This window comes from Mustela putorius, unplaced genomic scaffold (genome assembly GCF_011764305.1).
Source record: "Mustela putorius furo isolate JIRA1106 unplaced genomic scaffold, ASM1176430v1.1 tig00003859_pilon_pilon_pilon, whole genome shotgun sequence".
Taxonomy (NCBI): Eukaryota; Metazoa; Chordata; class Mammalia; order Carnivora; family Mustelidae; genus Mustela; species Mustela putorius.
In genome coordinates, this window is record NW_025422011.1 from 25,182,175 (window position 1) to 25,197,983 (window position 15,809).

At 43.6% G+C, this 15,809-nt stretch overlaps 1 protein-coding gene across 7 annotated transcripts in view; it reads left to right on the forward strand.

Moving 5' to 3' along the window:
• The window catches only part of SERGEF (secretion regulating guanine nucleotide exchange factor), a 218,739-nt gene that overhangs the window by 8,735 nt on the left and 194,195 nt on the right, over positions 1-15,809 (forward strand). For 4 of the 7 annotated variants that reach the window (XM_045066158.1, XM_045066153.1, XM_045066159.1 and 1 more), the window contains exons 5-8: positions 3,810-3,873; positions 8,803-8,916; positions 11,627-11,689; positions 15,614-15,772. In XM_045066158.1, the coding sequence (XP_044922093.1) occupies positions 3,810-3,873; positions 8,803-8,916; positions 11,627-11,689; positions 15,614-15,772 (400 nt within the window). The remainder of the gene's footprint in view (positions 1-3,809; positions 3,874-8,802; positions 8,917-11,626; positions 11,690-15,613; positions 15,773-15,809) is intronic. The other 3 variants (XM_045066154.1, XM_004752080.3, XM_045066157.1) reach the window with 2 other exon arrangements.

The following is a 15,809-nucleotide window of genomic DNA, read 5'->3' on the forward strand; positions in this document are numbered from 1 at the left end:
GTGTGAATCACATATGTAATTTAGGATTTTTTAGTAGTGCCATTTAAAACTAAAAAGAAGAGTGTGAAAATAATTTTTAAAATAATAGATTTATTGAGATGTAATTCACATGCCATGGAATTTACCCTTTAAAAATGTATAATTTAGTGGTTTTTAAGAGATCACAGAGACATGCAGTCATCAGCATTGTCTAATTTCAGAACATTCTCATCACCAGGAAAGAAACTGTGTACCCGATGGCAGTTACTTCACCTTCTGCCCTCCCCCAACCCTTGGCCACCACTCAGCTTCTCTGTGAATCTGCCTATTCTGGGCATTTCACATAAATGGAATCATAATATGTGGCTTTTTGTGTCTGGCTTCTCTCATGTCCATGATGTTTTTAAGTTTCACTCATATTGTGGTGTGTAGGTGAAATTAATTTTAATAACTTTTAATTTAACCCAATTTATTCCAACTATCATTTCATATGTGTCACTAATGTTAACATTTCCTAATGAGATACTTAGTGATCTCTGTTTTGTATTGAAGTCATTTTGTTCCAGAGTGTGTCTCAGTTCAGCCTACTCACGGCTAGTCACATTTCGGTTGCTTGGTAGCTGCGTGTAGCTAGTGGCTTCCTCCTGGGTAGCACAGGTCCTAGACAGGACTCATGGCCCTAGTTCAGAGCTCTTTCCACTGCATCATACTTAAAACTTATACATCTTTTTTTTTTTTTTAAAGATTTTATTTATTTATTTGACAGAGAGAAATTACAAGTACACTGAGAGGCAGGCAGAGAGAGAGAGAGAAGGAAGCAGGCTCCCTGCTGAGCAGAGAGCCCGATGCGGGACTCGATCCCAGGACCCTAAGATCATGACCTGAGCCGAAGGCAGCGGCTTAACCTACTGAGCCACCCAGGCGCCCCAAAAGCTTATACATCTTTATGAAGTTTGTATGCAAGTGGTCACAATAGGACTGTGGAATTTTATTTTATTTTAATTTTTTTAATGATTTCTTTATTTGAGAGAGAGACACACACACAGAGACAGAGAACCCATGTTTGGGGGGAGGGGTAGTGAGGAAGGGAGAGAAGCAGGCTCCGAGCTCAGCAGAGCTCGATTCCACAACTCGGAGATCTTGACCTGAGCTGAAACCATGAGTCAGTTGCTCAACTGACTGAGCCACCCAGGTGCCCCAAGCCTGTGGAGTTTTAGAAGAAATATACTGGGATCTAAAATCCGTTTCACCACCTCAGCTGCTCACATTTAGCTAATTTCCTTAAACTCTGACTCAGAGTGGACGATCTGTTTTCACTGGAGAGAGCGTGGTCATGTTGCTGAATTACGATTGCTGGTCTGTGGGACATTATTTGGGGTCATGATCGCCACAGAGTTTTAGAGTGTTGAGGCTGCTGTCACAAAAATTCTGAAGACTGGGTGGCTTCAACAGCAAACATTTTTCACATTTCTGGCAGGTGGGAAGTCCAAGATCAAGGCATCAGTAGAATTGGTGTCTGGGGAGGACCGGCTTCCTTGTACATAGACACTCATTTTGCTAGACAGAGTTGCTCTCTGGGGCCTCTTTTTTTTTTTGAAGATTTTATTTATTTATTTTACAGACAGAGATCATAAGTAGGCAGAGATGCAGGCAGAGGAAGACGGAGAAGCAGGCTCCCCACTGAGTGGAGAGCCCGATGTGAGGCTTGATCCCAGGACCCTGGGATCATGACCTGAGCTGAATGCAGAGGCTTTAACCCACTGAGCCACCCAGGCGCCCCCGGGCCTCTTTTATAAGGGCACTAATCCCCTTCATGAGGACTCCATTCGCATGACCTAATCACCAAATACTGTAACATTGGGTAGCAGGTTTCAGTGTATGAATTTCAGGGGAAAACAAACATTCAGTCTGTAGCACGTGGTATGCACAGAAATCTAGACTCTATGGTCCCTATCACAGGAAGTGTTAAGTTGCAAATTACAAATAAATGGCTTTTGAAGAACCTACATAAGTTATAATTAATTTAGCTTAGGTCACATGGTTAAAGAAGACAGAAGGCAACAATGGTTAAAATATGTTGGATGACAGAATCAGGAGGTGAAAACATTTGTCAGGCTGTTTCCTTTCGGATAGAGGAGGAATGTGCCAAAGTGAAATATAAGAGAAATTCATTTATTTAATAGCAACTGTTGTGTATAGGCTCTGTGTTTAGGCCATGGGGACAAAGGTGAGCATGATCCAATCTTACTTAGCATTTAAGGGTTTTGGAGTTTAGTGGTACATGTTCGATCTAGAAACATCTAAATGGGTTGCCATGTTAAAACTTTGGTGGATGTAGGTATAGCCTCAAGGGAGGGACTGTTTAACTCTTTTTAGGGGGAGGTGGAGTGAGAACAGGTTATGCTGAATCTTGAAAGTTGAGTTGAAGTTTACGTGTCTTGAGATAAGATGCACAGAGTAGCTATAAAAGAATCGACCAGACAGAAGGAACTGTGAACAAAGGTGTAGAAGGATAAAATATCAGGGTTTGGCAGTTTAGTATGATTGGAATATAAAGAAATGGTAGAAGTGTCAGTGGGGAGGGGATCATTGGGGAGGTAGTGAATGGCAGAAGGTCAGAACAGTGTGTCAGGGAGGGGCCACAAGGGGTAGTGTGGAGTGTGGAGTGAAGAGCGCATGCTCTCCCTCTCTCTCTCTTTAAAAAAAAAAACAATTAGCAACTTCAAACGACAAGCATTTATTGTCTCAGTTTCTGAGGGTCAAGGATCTGGGAACAGTTTAGTTGGTCTCATGAGGTCATGGTCAAGATGTTAGCTAGGATTGCACACTGTCTGCTTTGGGCTGGACTGGCAGTTCCACCACCATGCTCTCTCACCTGGCAGTTGGCTTTAGTTTCTTGTCACATGGGCCTCTCTATGGGATTGTGCAGTCATGGCATCTGACTTCCCCCAAGAGAGATTTGAGAGTGAGGCCAAGCAGGAAGCCTCAGTGCCTTTTATCACCTTGTCTCTAGGCCGCTCACACTTCTTTATCCTGGTCACTAGAGACAAATCACCAAGTCTCCAAGTCCAGCCCACATTCAGCCAGAGGGGAATTAGGCTCCACAGCTTGAAGGGATGGGTTTCAAGGAATTTGAGGACTTGGTTTTAAGGCCACTACAAGACATCTTAGAGAGGACATGACAATGGTCTTCACGTATTTGGAGAGCATTGTGAGAGGTCAGAGGCAGCCAAGGAGGTAAATGGAATGGTGGAAACACAGAACAGGCACCTGGGATTGGGAAGCCCATGTCACTGGAAGCAGCTGGCTGGCAGGGGTAGGATGATGATTTCCTGGGGTGTTAGTGGAGGAGTTCTGGCATTGGATGGGGCTTGGACTAGATCAGAAGTCATCCAGTTAGAACCATTGGTAAACGAAATTTTGTTGGAACACAGCCATGCCCCTTCATTCATGTATTATCTGTGGCTGCTTTTATGTTATTACGGCAGAGCAAAGACTATGACACAAACCGTATGGCCTGCAGAGTCTAAAATAGTTACTCTCTGGTCTTTAGAGAAGACATTTGCCAACCCCTGGACTGGATGACCTTGAAGGTCCCTTGCAGCCCAGAGACATGTTGTGATACGTTTATTTTTAAAAGATGATCTTTAAAAGATGCATTAGGGATACAATAGAGGGGTTTAGGAATGGGAATGTTGGAGGTTGGGGACTCTAAACCAGTCAGACATGTAATGAGGGCAGTGCTGCATTGTATCAGGGCATAAGTATGTAAAATTTTGCAGATGAATGATTCTAAGATCTCAGTCCTTTTCCTTCTTTCTTTCTTTCAACAGCTCCTGAGAGAGAAGGTTGTTTGCATTGCTGCTGGACTGAGGCATGCTTTAGCTGCTACAGGTGATCATTTTGCTTTATTTTCAAAATAGGTTCATAATAAGGAGAAACAGAGCTTTAGAGGAAATAAACTTTAAGGAGTAATTCAGGGTGTCCTGCTGTGTTGTATTTCTGATTAAAAGGAGGGGACGTAAGACCAAAGTCATGTGGGAAACATTTAGCAGGTTGGGAGGAAGGCAGTGAATTTCCTGTCTCCTTATTTTATGTTCTAGGCACAGTGCTAGATTCTCTTGATTTAATCCATACCTTATTTAACCCTTACAACCTCGCCATGGTGCGAGTTCCATTTTTACATGTGAAGACACTGAGGCCCAGAGAGACTCGAGGGCTTGTCTAAGGTTGCACAGGGGATAAGATGGTCCGAAGTTGAGCTGGGAACAGAGTTTGGAATGATCTCATTTCCAAAGCCCACAGTTTTTGCTGTGAATTGCACTGTGTTCCTAGCGGGTTTTAATGTTTATTAATGTCAAAGCTTCCACTGAACTTGCCTCCTGTCCAGTGAATGGGTGGTGATGGACCTTGGGCTGACAGTGTGCGTGAGGGTGACAGTGGCAAGTGGAGAGAGGTGGTGGCCTGCAGAAGAGCAGTGAGCCTTTCTTCTCTCCCTGGGTCGTTTCTCTGCTCCCGGTCATGGCCAGGGGAGGCTGGAGGGGGCGAGGAAGGTTCTGGTGCAGCTCGGTACAGATGCTCGCCTGGGGCTAGACATTGCTCCTGTAAGAAATAAATTTTGAGATAATTGCAGATTCACATGCAGTTGCAAGAAATGAAATAGATCTCACTCACTCTCTTCTCAGCTTCTCCCCACGGTGATGTTTTATGAAAGTGTAGTTCAGTACAGCTGGTCTCACTACCGTCCAGGTACAAACAGTTCCAGCGCCATAACCACCGGCCTGTGGTCCTTTCCTTGCACCCACTTTTACACACCCTTGTCTATACTTTTTATACATTCACTTCCCACTGACCCCCCACCCCGTCATCGCTCTTTCTGTTCTCCAACAGTAATATCATTTCAAGACGTTACATAATGGAATCGTACAGTATGGTACGATGGTATCATACAGTATGTAGCCTTTTGGGGTTGACTGTTTTTGCTCAGCAGGATTCCCTGGAGAGTCATTCAAAGTGTGTGTGTCAGTAATTGGTTCCTATTTATTGCTGGGTAGTAGTATTCCTCAGTATAGACGTACCACTGAATTAGTCATCTCAGGCCACCACAATGAGATATCATAGATGGGTGGCTTAAACAATTTTCTTACGGTTACAGAAGCTAGAAGCCCCAGATCAAGATGCTAGGAGGGTTGCTCTCTGGTGAGACCTCTCTTCCTGACTGTATAGCTGGCTGCCTTCTTGCTGTGTCCTTATAGGGCCTTTGCTCTGTGCACTCATGGAGAGGGGGAGACATCTGGTGTCTCTTTTTTTTTAAAGATTTTATTTGTTTATTTGACACAAATAGGCAGAGATCACAAGTAGGCAGAGAGGCAGGCAGAGTTGGGGGGAAGCAGGCTTCCTGCTGAGCAGGCCCAATGTGGGGCTTGATCCCAGGGCCTTGAGATCATGAACCGAGCCAAAGGCAGAGGCTTAACCCACTTACCCACCCAGGCACCCCTCTTCTTTTTATAAGGACACCAGTTCTGTCAGATGAGCGCCTCACTCTTACAACCCGTTTAACCTTTATTAGCTCTTTACAGGCCTCTCTCCAGTCACCTGGAGTTCAAGGCCTCAACATAGGAATTTTGGGGGCACAGTTCAGCCCACAGCAATGCAGTTTGTTTAACTAGTCACCCATTGAGGGACATGTCGTTGTTTCCAGGTTTTGACTATTAAGAATAAAGCTATAGGGACGCCTGGGTGGCTCAGTTGGTTAAGCCGCTGCCTTCAGCTCAGGTCATGATCCCAGCGTCCTGGGATCGAGTCCCACATCAGGCTCCTTGCTCAGCAGAGAGCCTGCTTCTCTCTCTGTCTCTGCCTGCCACTCTGCCTGTGCTCGTTCTCGCACTCTCTCTCTCTCTCTGACAAATAAATAAATAAAATCTTAAATGAAAAATTAAAAAAAAAATAAAGCTATAAACATTTATGGACAAGTTTTTATGTGAACATAACTTCTCATTTCTCTGGGATAAATGCCCAGGAGAGTGATTGCTGAGTTCTATGATAGTGATTACATTTTTATAAGCTGTTTCTCCTTTTAGAAATTAGCAGGACTGGAAGGTTGCCTATTTTTGGTTTAATTCCCCCTTTCCTACCAACTTTCTGTAATTGCTAGTCTTATGTATACATTTCTGTCCAGTTACAAAGCTGCACGATTTCCATTACGTATTTGATGGACTTAATTGTAAGTCCTCCTCTCTCCCATTTAATCTGTAGATAATTCTGCAGGCATCTCTAAAAGATAAGGACTCTTTCTGAAACCGTTAGCAGAACACCATCATCATACCTACGAAAAACTAACAATAAATCTGCAATTCGATCATCAAGTATTCAGGGTTTAAATTTTCTTAGCTATCCCCAAAATATATATTTTTTTAAAGATTTTATTTATTTATTTGACAGAGAGAAATCACAAGAAGAGGGAGAGGCAGGCAGAGAGAGAGAGAGGGAAGCAGGCTCCCTGCTGAGCAGAGAGCCCGATTCGGGACTCGATCCCAAGACCCTGAGATCATGACCTGAGCCGAAGGCAGAGGCTTTAACCCACTGAGCCACCCAGGCGCCCCAATTCCTTGTAATTTTTTAATTGTGATAAAATGCACACGATGAAATTCACCATCCTAACTTTTTTTGTAAAAAAATATTTATTTATTTGACGGAGAGAGATCACAAGTAGGCAGAGTGGCAGGCAGAGAGAGAGGGGGAAGCAGGCTCCCTGCTGAGCAAGGAGACTGATGTGGGACTCTATCTCAGGACCCTGAGATCATGACCTGAGCTGAAGGCAGAGGCTTTAGCCCACTGAGCCACCCAGGTGCCCCATCCTAACCATTTTTAAGTATACAGTACATTCATGTTGTTGTGCAACGATTACCACCATCCATCTCTGGAACTCTTTTCATCTCCTGGAACCACAGACAATAATAACTGCCCCTGCCCCCAGCCCTGGGCGACTACTATTCTACTTTTTGACTCTGATTTTGACCAGTCACACCAGTACCTCCTGTGAGTGGAACTGTACAGTATTTGTCCTTTTGTGGCTTATTTCACTTAGCATAGTTTCCTCAAGGTCTGTCCATGTTGTAGTGTGGTCCCTGTTTAAGGCTGACGACTATTCCATTGTGTGGACAGACCACATTTTGCATATCTGTTCACCCATTGATGCACCCTTGGATTGCCTTCTTGTGTCAGCTATTGGGAAAGGCTATCATGAGCATGGGTATACAAATGGCACTCCCAGGTCTTGCTTTCAGTTCTGTAGGATACACACCCAGAAGCAGAGTTGTTGGATAGTATAGTAACTCTATTTTTCACTTTTTGAGGAACTGCCCTGCTGTTTTCCACGATGGCCATACCATTTACATTTCCGCCGGTAGTGCATAAGGGTTCCAGATAACTGTATCCTTACCAACATTTGTTATTTTCTGTTTTTTTTTTTTCTTTTTTAGTAGTAGTCATCCTAATGAGTGTGAAGTGGAAGCTCATTGCAGTTTTGTTTTGCATTTTTCTAATAATTAGTGACATTGAGCCTCTTTCACATGTGCTTTTTGGCCATCTGTGTGTTTTCTTTAGAGAAACGTCTCTTCAAGTCCTTTTAGTTCAGTTTTGAATCAGTTTTTTTTTTTTTTTTGAGTTGTTGAGTTTTAGGAGTTCTCTATATATTTGGAATATTAATCCCATATCAGATATCACAAGATTCTTTTAATCTATACATTTTATTTCCTCCCCTTTTCTCCCCCTTGCAATTTATTTGTGGAAGAGATGGTAAGTTATGTTTTATTTCAACACTGTGTTTTGCTAATCATCATCACTTATATTTCACAAAGTGGGCTGGTCTGTGTACAGTCTAAAGGACTGTGGGTTACAGCATTCTTCCAGAGGAGTGACAGTAGATTAAATATATGAAGTGTCACCTATGCATTTGTGTGATGTTCAGAACATGGGCACATGACCTAGATTCAGTGGATAGGGAAATAAAAGTCCATTCCCTTAAAGGAGTGGCTATTAAACTGTCTTGCAATCATAAGTATATATTTCTTTGGTAACTAGGAATCAATGCATTTATCTTGGTATAGTAGAAAAGACACTCATTCGATGTTAGGAGAGCTGAGTCCTTGTATTTTCTCTGCCATTAGCTCCCTGTATGACCTTGGGCAGAGTGCATCGTGTCTTCAAGCCCTCAGTTTGCTTGTCTACTAAATATGAGCAGTGGATTTGATAATCCTCAAGGTTCTTTCCTGCTGGGTCTGGAGTTTGAGTTGTCCTTCCAGGTTAGTCATGAACAAGGGTCATTTCAGTAATTTGACTATGGAAGAGTGTCCTAGAACTTTTTGGAAGGAGTTTTAATATGTGGGAATTTTCTTTGATGGTCTTAGATTGCCCTGATGATTGGGCTTGTGATTGGTTTGGTGGTAACCAAGTCATAGGGCCCCTGGAAGCACTATGCTTCTCCATAGCAGGTGTGTTAACTGAGAACGCATTGAGAATCCCCCACAGCATGGGGCTCCAAGAGGGATCCGGTCTTTTTTTTTTTTTCTTAATTAATTAATTAATTAATTAGACACAGAGAGAGATCACAAGTAGGCAGAGAGGCAGGCAGAGAGAGAGGGGGAAGCAGGCTCCCTGCTGAGCAGAGAGCCCAACGCGGGGCTCGATCCCAGGACCCTGGGATCATGACCTGAGCTGAAGGCAGAGGCTTTAGCCCACTGAGCCACCCAGGCGCCCCAAGAGCAATCCGGTCTTAATCCTAGTAAACATTTTCTCATTTTCCTCTTCTGCTCCATTGGGAAGCAAATGGCATCGTGTTCCAGTGGGGGACTGGTTTGGCATCATCTGGACGGCGGCTGTGCCCTGGGCAGACTCTCCCACCATTTTTGACAGCAAGGGAACCCAGCAGAGTGACAGGTAAGGCCCTTATTTCTTGAGTCCTATATTTATTCTTTATCAAGAAATAGTGACACGCATGCAGAAAATGGGTAAATGGAGTTTACTCTTTGTACTGCTTTTGCTGTTTTCTTAGTTCCTCTGTCTTCAGTCTCTGTGTTAGTCAGTGTGTTAGTCTTGTTAGAATTTTTGTGGACCCAGTAAAAGGACCCCTCCTTGCTGCCAAAGGGGGAGGCCATTGAGAGATAGATGCAGGTCAGGTAAGTGGAGGTGAGAATGGTAGCTCTGGAACTGTTAAAAGTTAGGTTGGGAGATGTGACTTAGGTGTTTGGAGATAATGTGTAGCGACAGTGAGCCTCTAGATTCTGAATCCCAGGTTGGATTTACTCAGCAGGCACGGTAGCTGCTGCATAGGGTCAGCTCAGCTAAGCTCCCTCATGGCTGGGAGCACACGATGGGGCACCCCCTCTGCGGGCAGGCACATCCCAAAGGGAGAACCTGGAAGGACTGCACCTTACAAGCCCAGGTCCTTCTCCCAAAAGGAGAGCAGGAATAGGCGAGGATATAGACTGAGGGGCCTAGAGTGTTCTGTAGGGAAGTCTCTTTACATGGGTACATAAGGAATGGGTAGTGATCATTCTGCCCATGGGTCTGGTCTGTCTTTGTTGGTCATTTAGCCTGGAGGGCTTTCTCTTCTGCTCCCCCCACCTTTTAAAAAAAGATTTATTTATTTATTTATTTATTTGACAGAGAGATAGAGAGCACAAGTAGGCAGAGCGAGAGGCAGAGAGAGAGGGAGATTCAGGCTCTCCACTGAGCAGGGAGCCTGACTGGGGCTCGATCCCAGGACCCTGGGATCATGACCTGAGCTGAAGGCAGCCGCTTAACCGAACGAGCCATCCAGGCACTTCTCTTTTCTGCTTTTCACTCTGGGGCTTAGTCTCTTTTAGCTCCTGTCCCTACCCGCCTCTCCCTCTGCTCTACACACTCACTGTGGGCCCCCGTCTCTCTCTCTGTATAATACCGTGTCTGCATCTCCTCTTTTTCTTCTCTTCCTCTCCTGTTCTCTTACTGTGTGCCCCAGTCTCCTGAGGGTTGGCTGTAGGAAGAACCCACATAGTAAACCTCTGCTCTCCAGGTGAGAACAAAGGAGGAATTTTTGCAGGTGCGATAGGAAGCGGGGAAAGCCTCAGTGGGACTGCTGCACAGGTGTTGGGATGGTTCTGATTTTCCTAAGTCCTGGAGGCTCTCCCATTCAGCTGGGGTGAGGATGGCACCCTGAAGCCAGGGATAGAGTTGCGGAGGGGACTGGTGGTGAAGCAGAATCAGGTATTGGATGCTGGATAGGCAGTCCACTGCACATGACCTTGAACACATACTTCCCAAACACTTTTTTCCTGCCTCATCTAGGTATTCACTGCTCCCTGAGCATATCCTGCTTTCTTGTTCCTCTGTGTCTGTGGGCAAGTTGTCAGCCCTGCCTGAAATGTCTTCCTTCCCATTCCTTCTGGTAATCTTTAGTCTCTCCTGATCATTTTTCAAGTCCTAACTCAGATACAGCTTTCTCAGCGAAGAGTCTTCTCTTTTATAACTCCATTACATTTTCCCCATGTGTGTGGAGGGCACAACGTACTGCGTTGTTAGGAATTGCTTACATGTTTTCCCACATGCCAAAGACTGAGCTTCTTAAGGGTAGGAACTGTCCATTTCAGCACAGGAAGAAATCACAAATGCTTTGGTTTGACTTAAACGATCTGTTTGGGTCTCTTTGGGGACGCAGCTTAAATTTTGAGTGATTGGTGGAGTTTCCAGATGAGACCTTGAATAGATAATGAGGTTCCCACTCTCTCTTTCCCCTTTTTGTTCACCCATCGTTACCTCCTCACCGCTGATTCTGGAGCTGCGGCCCTGGACATCCTCTCCTTGCCAGGTCACGAAGCCCTGTGCTCCCTCTCTGGTGAATGTGCTAGAAACATCTGCTTTGTCCCTTTCTCATTCCACAGGTCCTCAAAGGGGTGATGGGCATTTTACTAAGATACTAGTTAATTAGACAGAAGTGTCAGATAAGAGTTACGGAATAAGAGTGCCTGTCTCCGCACGCTAGACCCAGGGACCACGGTTTCTGGAAGAGCTGCTTGAGATTATAACCGGTTAGTGAAGGCAGTGTAATTAATAGAGGAAAAGTGCTAGATTTGGGGAAGGCCCGTTCAGATTCTTAGTTCTATCTTTACGTTCTTTAGAGTCCTGAGTTTGCCTGCTCACGTATGAGACGGCAGCTGAATGGGTGAGATGTTTTTGCTTCTAGGCCCTCGCATGGACAGAACTAGTAGATAGATGTGTGCACACATATATTTACACTTATGTACACCCATGTCTGTTTGTCTCGAAACCATGAGCTTATGGTCATTTCTGCAATTACAGTCCACTATGACATGGGCAATTCTAGCCTTCCATCTCTTTGTTCTGTACCTTTCCTCTCCTCTCTGCTGGAGAGAAATCGGGCTCCTTCATTTTCAGTGTATTTACTTACTTGTTCAATCTCTTGGTATGGAAACAGTGTTCCCACCACGTTACCCATCTTCTTGGCCAGCGCCACCGACTCAGACCTGCCGTCTCTGCCTCAAGTTTCTTTCAGGCCCTTGGTACTGTCTGAGCCCCTTCTCTGACCAATTTGTTCTGTTATAAATGTGCTTTCAAACATTTTTTTGTTTTTTGTTTTTTTTTTTTGTAGGCCTGGAGAATTCTAAAGTAACCTGTGTTCTTGCTGGCTCGGATCACTCAGCCTCGCTGACAGGTAGGGACCCACTCTTCGAGTCTAACACGCTGTTTGGAGTTCAGCACGTTTCCGCCTCGCCTGGTGGATGTTGGGAAAGAGAGGGAGGAGCTTAGATTTGGAGTCAGAATTTGGCTGCCTTCCCTAGTCTGATTTAGGAAGTCGCTTTACCTTCCAAGACCATTGCCTTCTCTACCGAATTCTCTGTGGGCAGTTTTGAGAAGTAAAAGTGAAAATACAGGTAAGGCGTCCACAGGAAGGAAACACAGGCTCGCTTCCTTTCCTCTCAGCTGTATGGTAGGGACAAGAATATCCTCTTCTCAGGGTGGTTGTGATTGCCAAGTCACACAGCCAGCGCTTAGGCATTAGAGCCCATTGTTGTCGTATCCCCCGAAGCCATTTGGTGTCTAATATGGTTGACTGTTCCCTTTAGATGTTTGCTCTCCGACTAACCTGTTCCATCCACCACTGTCTTCCAGTGCATTTATCTGCCTCTCTGCTCTGTCTGTATTCATCTTCTCTTTATCTGTTTATTTTTATTTACCTTTCATCTTCACATCTTCCTATCTAATCTCTGTGTCTATATTTCTTCTAAAATAAGTTTGCACATATTTCTCTAATCTATTTTGTATTTTATGCATTTCTGCAATCTGTTCCATCTCTTTGATCCCTCTACCTCTCTGCCTAATCTTTTTCTCTCACACACTGTACCCCTCTTCTTGGTTATGCATCCTTCCATCATTCCACACACCCCGCCAATACAGTACAGACTTTCCATATACAAAGCAGCACCTTCTTGGAAGTGAAGGCTCTCTCTTCCAAAGGTTCTCTTTCAAAGCCAAGAGTGCCCTGATCCCTACTGGTAGACTGAGATGAGAGCTCTGAGAGATTGATTTTGGTAAGGCCAGAGCTGAAGGCAGGACCTTTTTTGAGCAAAGGGGAATGACTTTCATACATAGTAATTTGAGTGTTTTATGTGGAAATTAGGGTGTATGTGTACATAGGTACACATCACAGATAGTTAATGGTGATGTGCATTCTTCAACTTCAAATGTGTAATATAGTCCAACTGAGAAGCTGCTACTGTTTCCAAATTACAAAGCCATGATGTGAGAGTTTAAACACATTACAAATTCTGAACTACCAATAATTTGTTATTTAACAAATTCAACCAGCCAATATAATAAATGCCTACTTTTAGCCTATGTTTCATATTAGATAGACTTACATATATATTAAAAGGGTTGAGTTGAAGTGAATGGCCCTTGGGCATTTGGCCCCCTCTCTCCTTTTGTAGAGGAAGGGCCAGAGGCCCCAGGGTGAGAAGTGACTAGTCTGTGCCCCACGGTCAGTGACGGTTGAGGAAGGCATTCTTTTCTGAGACTAAGAGTATCATAAAAGATGTTTCGACCCTTTCCTAATAGAGATATTTCTACGCTATCCTAATCAGTTTGAAATGGCCAGCATTATATAAACGTAGAGATTTTCTCATTGCTTGCTAACACTTTCTTCAAAAATCTTAAAGTTAGTGAAGTTATTTATTATTTCATATATGAACACTTTTATGGTGTTTTTAAAACATAGATGTAGAATTTTTGTTTTACTGAGATATAATTCATCTATAAAATTCACCCCTTTACAGTGTAAAAAGTTTAGTGATTTTTAAAGTATATTCACAAAGGAAATTGGTTTTTTATATTTTAAAAGTGAGTTAAAAATTGTCAAGGTTCATATCCCTCCTTCCTGTTGAAGCTGTTACCCATCGGATTTTGTTCATTGCTCTTTAGACCTTCTCTCCGGAGTCGTGGTAGGTTATATAACTCTTTGGCATTGCAGCAGAGCGTAATTGTGCCTGCTGGTGCAACAGTGTAATGATCTGCATGTGGAAGGCAGTTTGTCTTTGCAAAAAGAAGGTTTAGATTTTCTGAGATAAATGAAGGCTTATTACAGACACGGACTCGCTGTCAGTGGCAGCTTGGTAGCTAACCAGTCCATTAAACGGCTGAGACTTTGCTGAGGGACTTCTCTGCCCTCTTGTAAGGGATCTCCCTACTTTGTACAGTCCGCTGAAGTCCAGGGAGGTTGCCCTCTCTCAGGGCATGAAGTACACCAAATTCACATCATTGAACTGCAGAATGTCAGTCCTGCAAGGTCAACCGAGTGACAGAATGACTCCGTTGACTTAGACTCCCTCATCTTATACCTAATGAAACAGGCCCAGAATGTGAAATAAATGTTAGAGTCGGTGTGGAAGGGCAACGGAGTAGCAGCTCTTGGACTGGAACCCCAAATCTTGGTCCGATGTCCTTAATGATACTGTTTGGCTCTATACCAGACTGCCCTATGACAAACAATGCTGGAAGGCTTTTTTGGGAGGTCATGAAATGCCGTTGGAAGCAGAGGACTTAGCTTTCTGCTAACTGTGTGCTAACCGACTCTTGAGAGTCGTTTAAATCTTCAAGCCTTGATTGCTTTAGCTTCTAGAAGGATGCTCTCTAGTAGAAATATAATGTGAGCCACATTTCAAAAAGTAAAAAGATAAATTGATTTTAATAATATATTTTATTTAACCCAATATGCCCACAATATTATTTCAACGAGTAATCAATATGAAGACTATTAAGGAGATATGTGTTTCTTTGTTTTGGGGTTTTTTTGTTTGTTTGTTTGTTTGTTTTGTGCTAAGTCTGCAATCTGTTGTGCTTTTCTTTTTTTTTAAGATTTTATTTATTTATTTGACAGAGAGATAGAGCGCACAAGCAGAGCGGCAGGCAGAGGGAGAGAGAGAAGCCGGCTCTCTGCTGAGCAGGGAGCCCATTGCGGGGCTTGATCCCAGGACCCCGGGATCATGACCTGAGCCAAAGGCAGCCGCTTAACCAACTGAGTCACCCAGGTGCCCCTGTTGTGCTTTTTTTTATTTGACAACACATAAATTTGCGTTGGGTCATATTTCAAGTGTTCAGGAGCCATGTGTGTGTGCTATGTGCTGTATAGTACAGCGTAGAAGTGTGGAATGTTAGGGTTGTTTGGAAAAATCTTAGAGATCATTTAAGGAGTCACAAACTATAGGTTCATGGGCCGAATTGTGTAGCTCACAGATCCATTTGGTCTGGCTTCCGGTTAAAAATGTTTTTGAACGTACATACATTTTAGAGAAGCATGTGCTCTGAGGCTTGCTGCTGTGGCCCACCAGTCTCTCTTGTGGCCTGTGTCATCTGTTACACAGTCTGCCCTTCTAGGCCATGTGCCCTCCCCTCTGGTTTTCAGCTGGTGAAACTAAGGCTTTGAAAGTGATTTGTCCAAGGTCAGTAGCTGGTTAGCAGGTCCAGGAATAGAAGCCAGAGTCACTTGACTCTGAATTTGCTTTCTTTCTGTTAATTCCCAATGTCAGTCTGTGGCATTCCTGCTTAAACCTCAGGACCACTGTGAGGTTCAAGTGAGCTACAGTGCTTGTGTGTGCGGATGGGAGGTAGCTGCATTGTGTTTTCTGCTGGACAGGGCATGTTGTGAGATAGTCTTAGGTCTGAAAAGTTTAAGTTTAAATAATGTATCTTTTAGCCCGTTACTTTAAAAAGTTAATATATATTTTTCTAACCAAGGACAATGTAAAATATATTTTTTGAAAAATGGAGAAACATGTTTTTCTTTTGGTAGATGTTCTATGAATATTTGTTGAATGAATTAATGAAAAAATAAACTTACACATTCCTATTCCTTGACAAACTACTAAGAACATTTGGCCTTGTTTCCTATTTATAGAATTAACAGCAGTCTTGTATGTTAATATGCTATACATGAATTTTGTATCTTGCTTTGCCCTATTCAGCGTCATAGCATGAGAATAATACTTCTCTTAACCATTTTTTCCCCCCAGATTTGTCTTATTTACCGTCATTTTGAGCTAATTCTCTTTCACCTCTTTTGTTCCCCTTCTGTTTGTTTAAGATGCAGGAGAGCTGTATGTTTGGGGAAGCAACAAGCATGGGCAACTGGCTTCCTTGGCTGCTTTTCTTCCTATGCCCCAGAAAATAGAAGCACACTGTTTTCAGAATGAAAAGGTCACTTCTGTCTGGAGTGGGTGGACACACCTGGTTGCTCAGACAGGTGAGAGAGCAGCAGAGAATTCGTGGTTGGTAAGAGC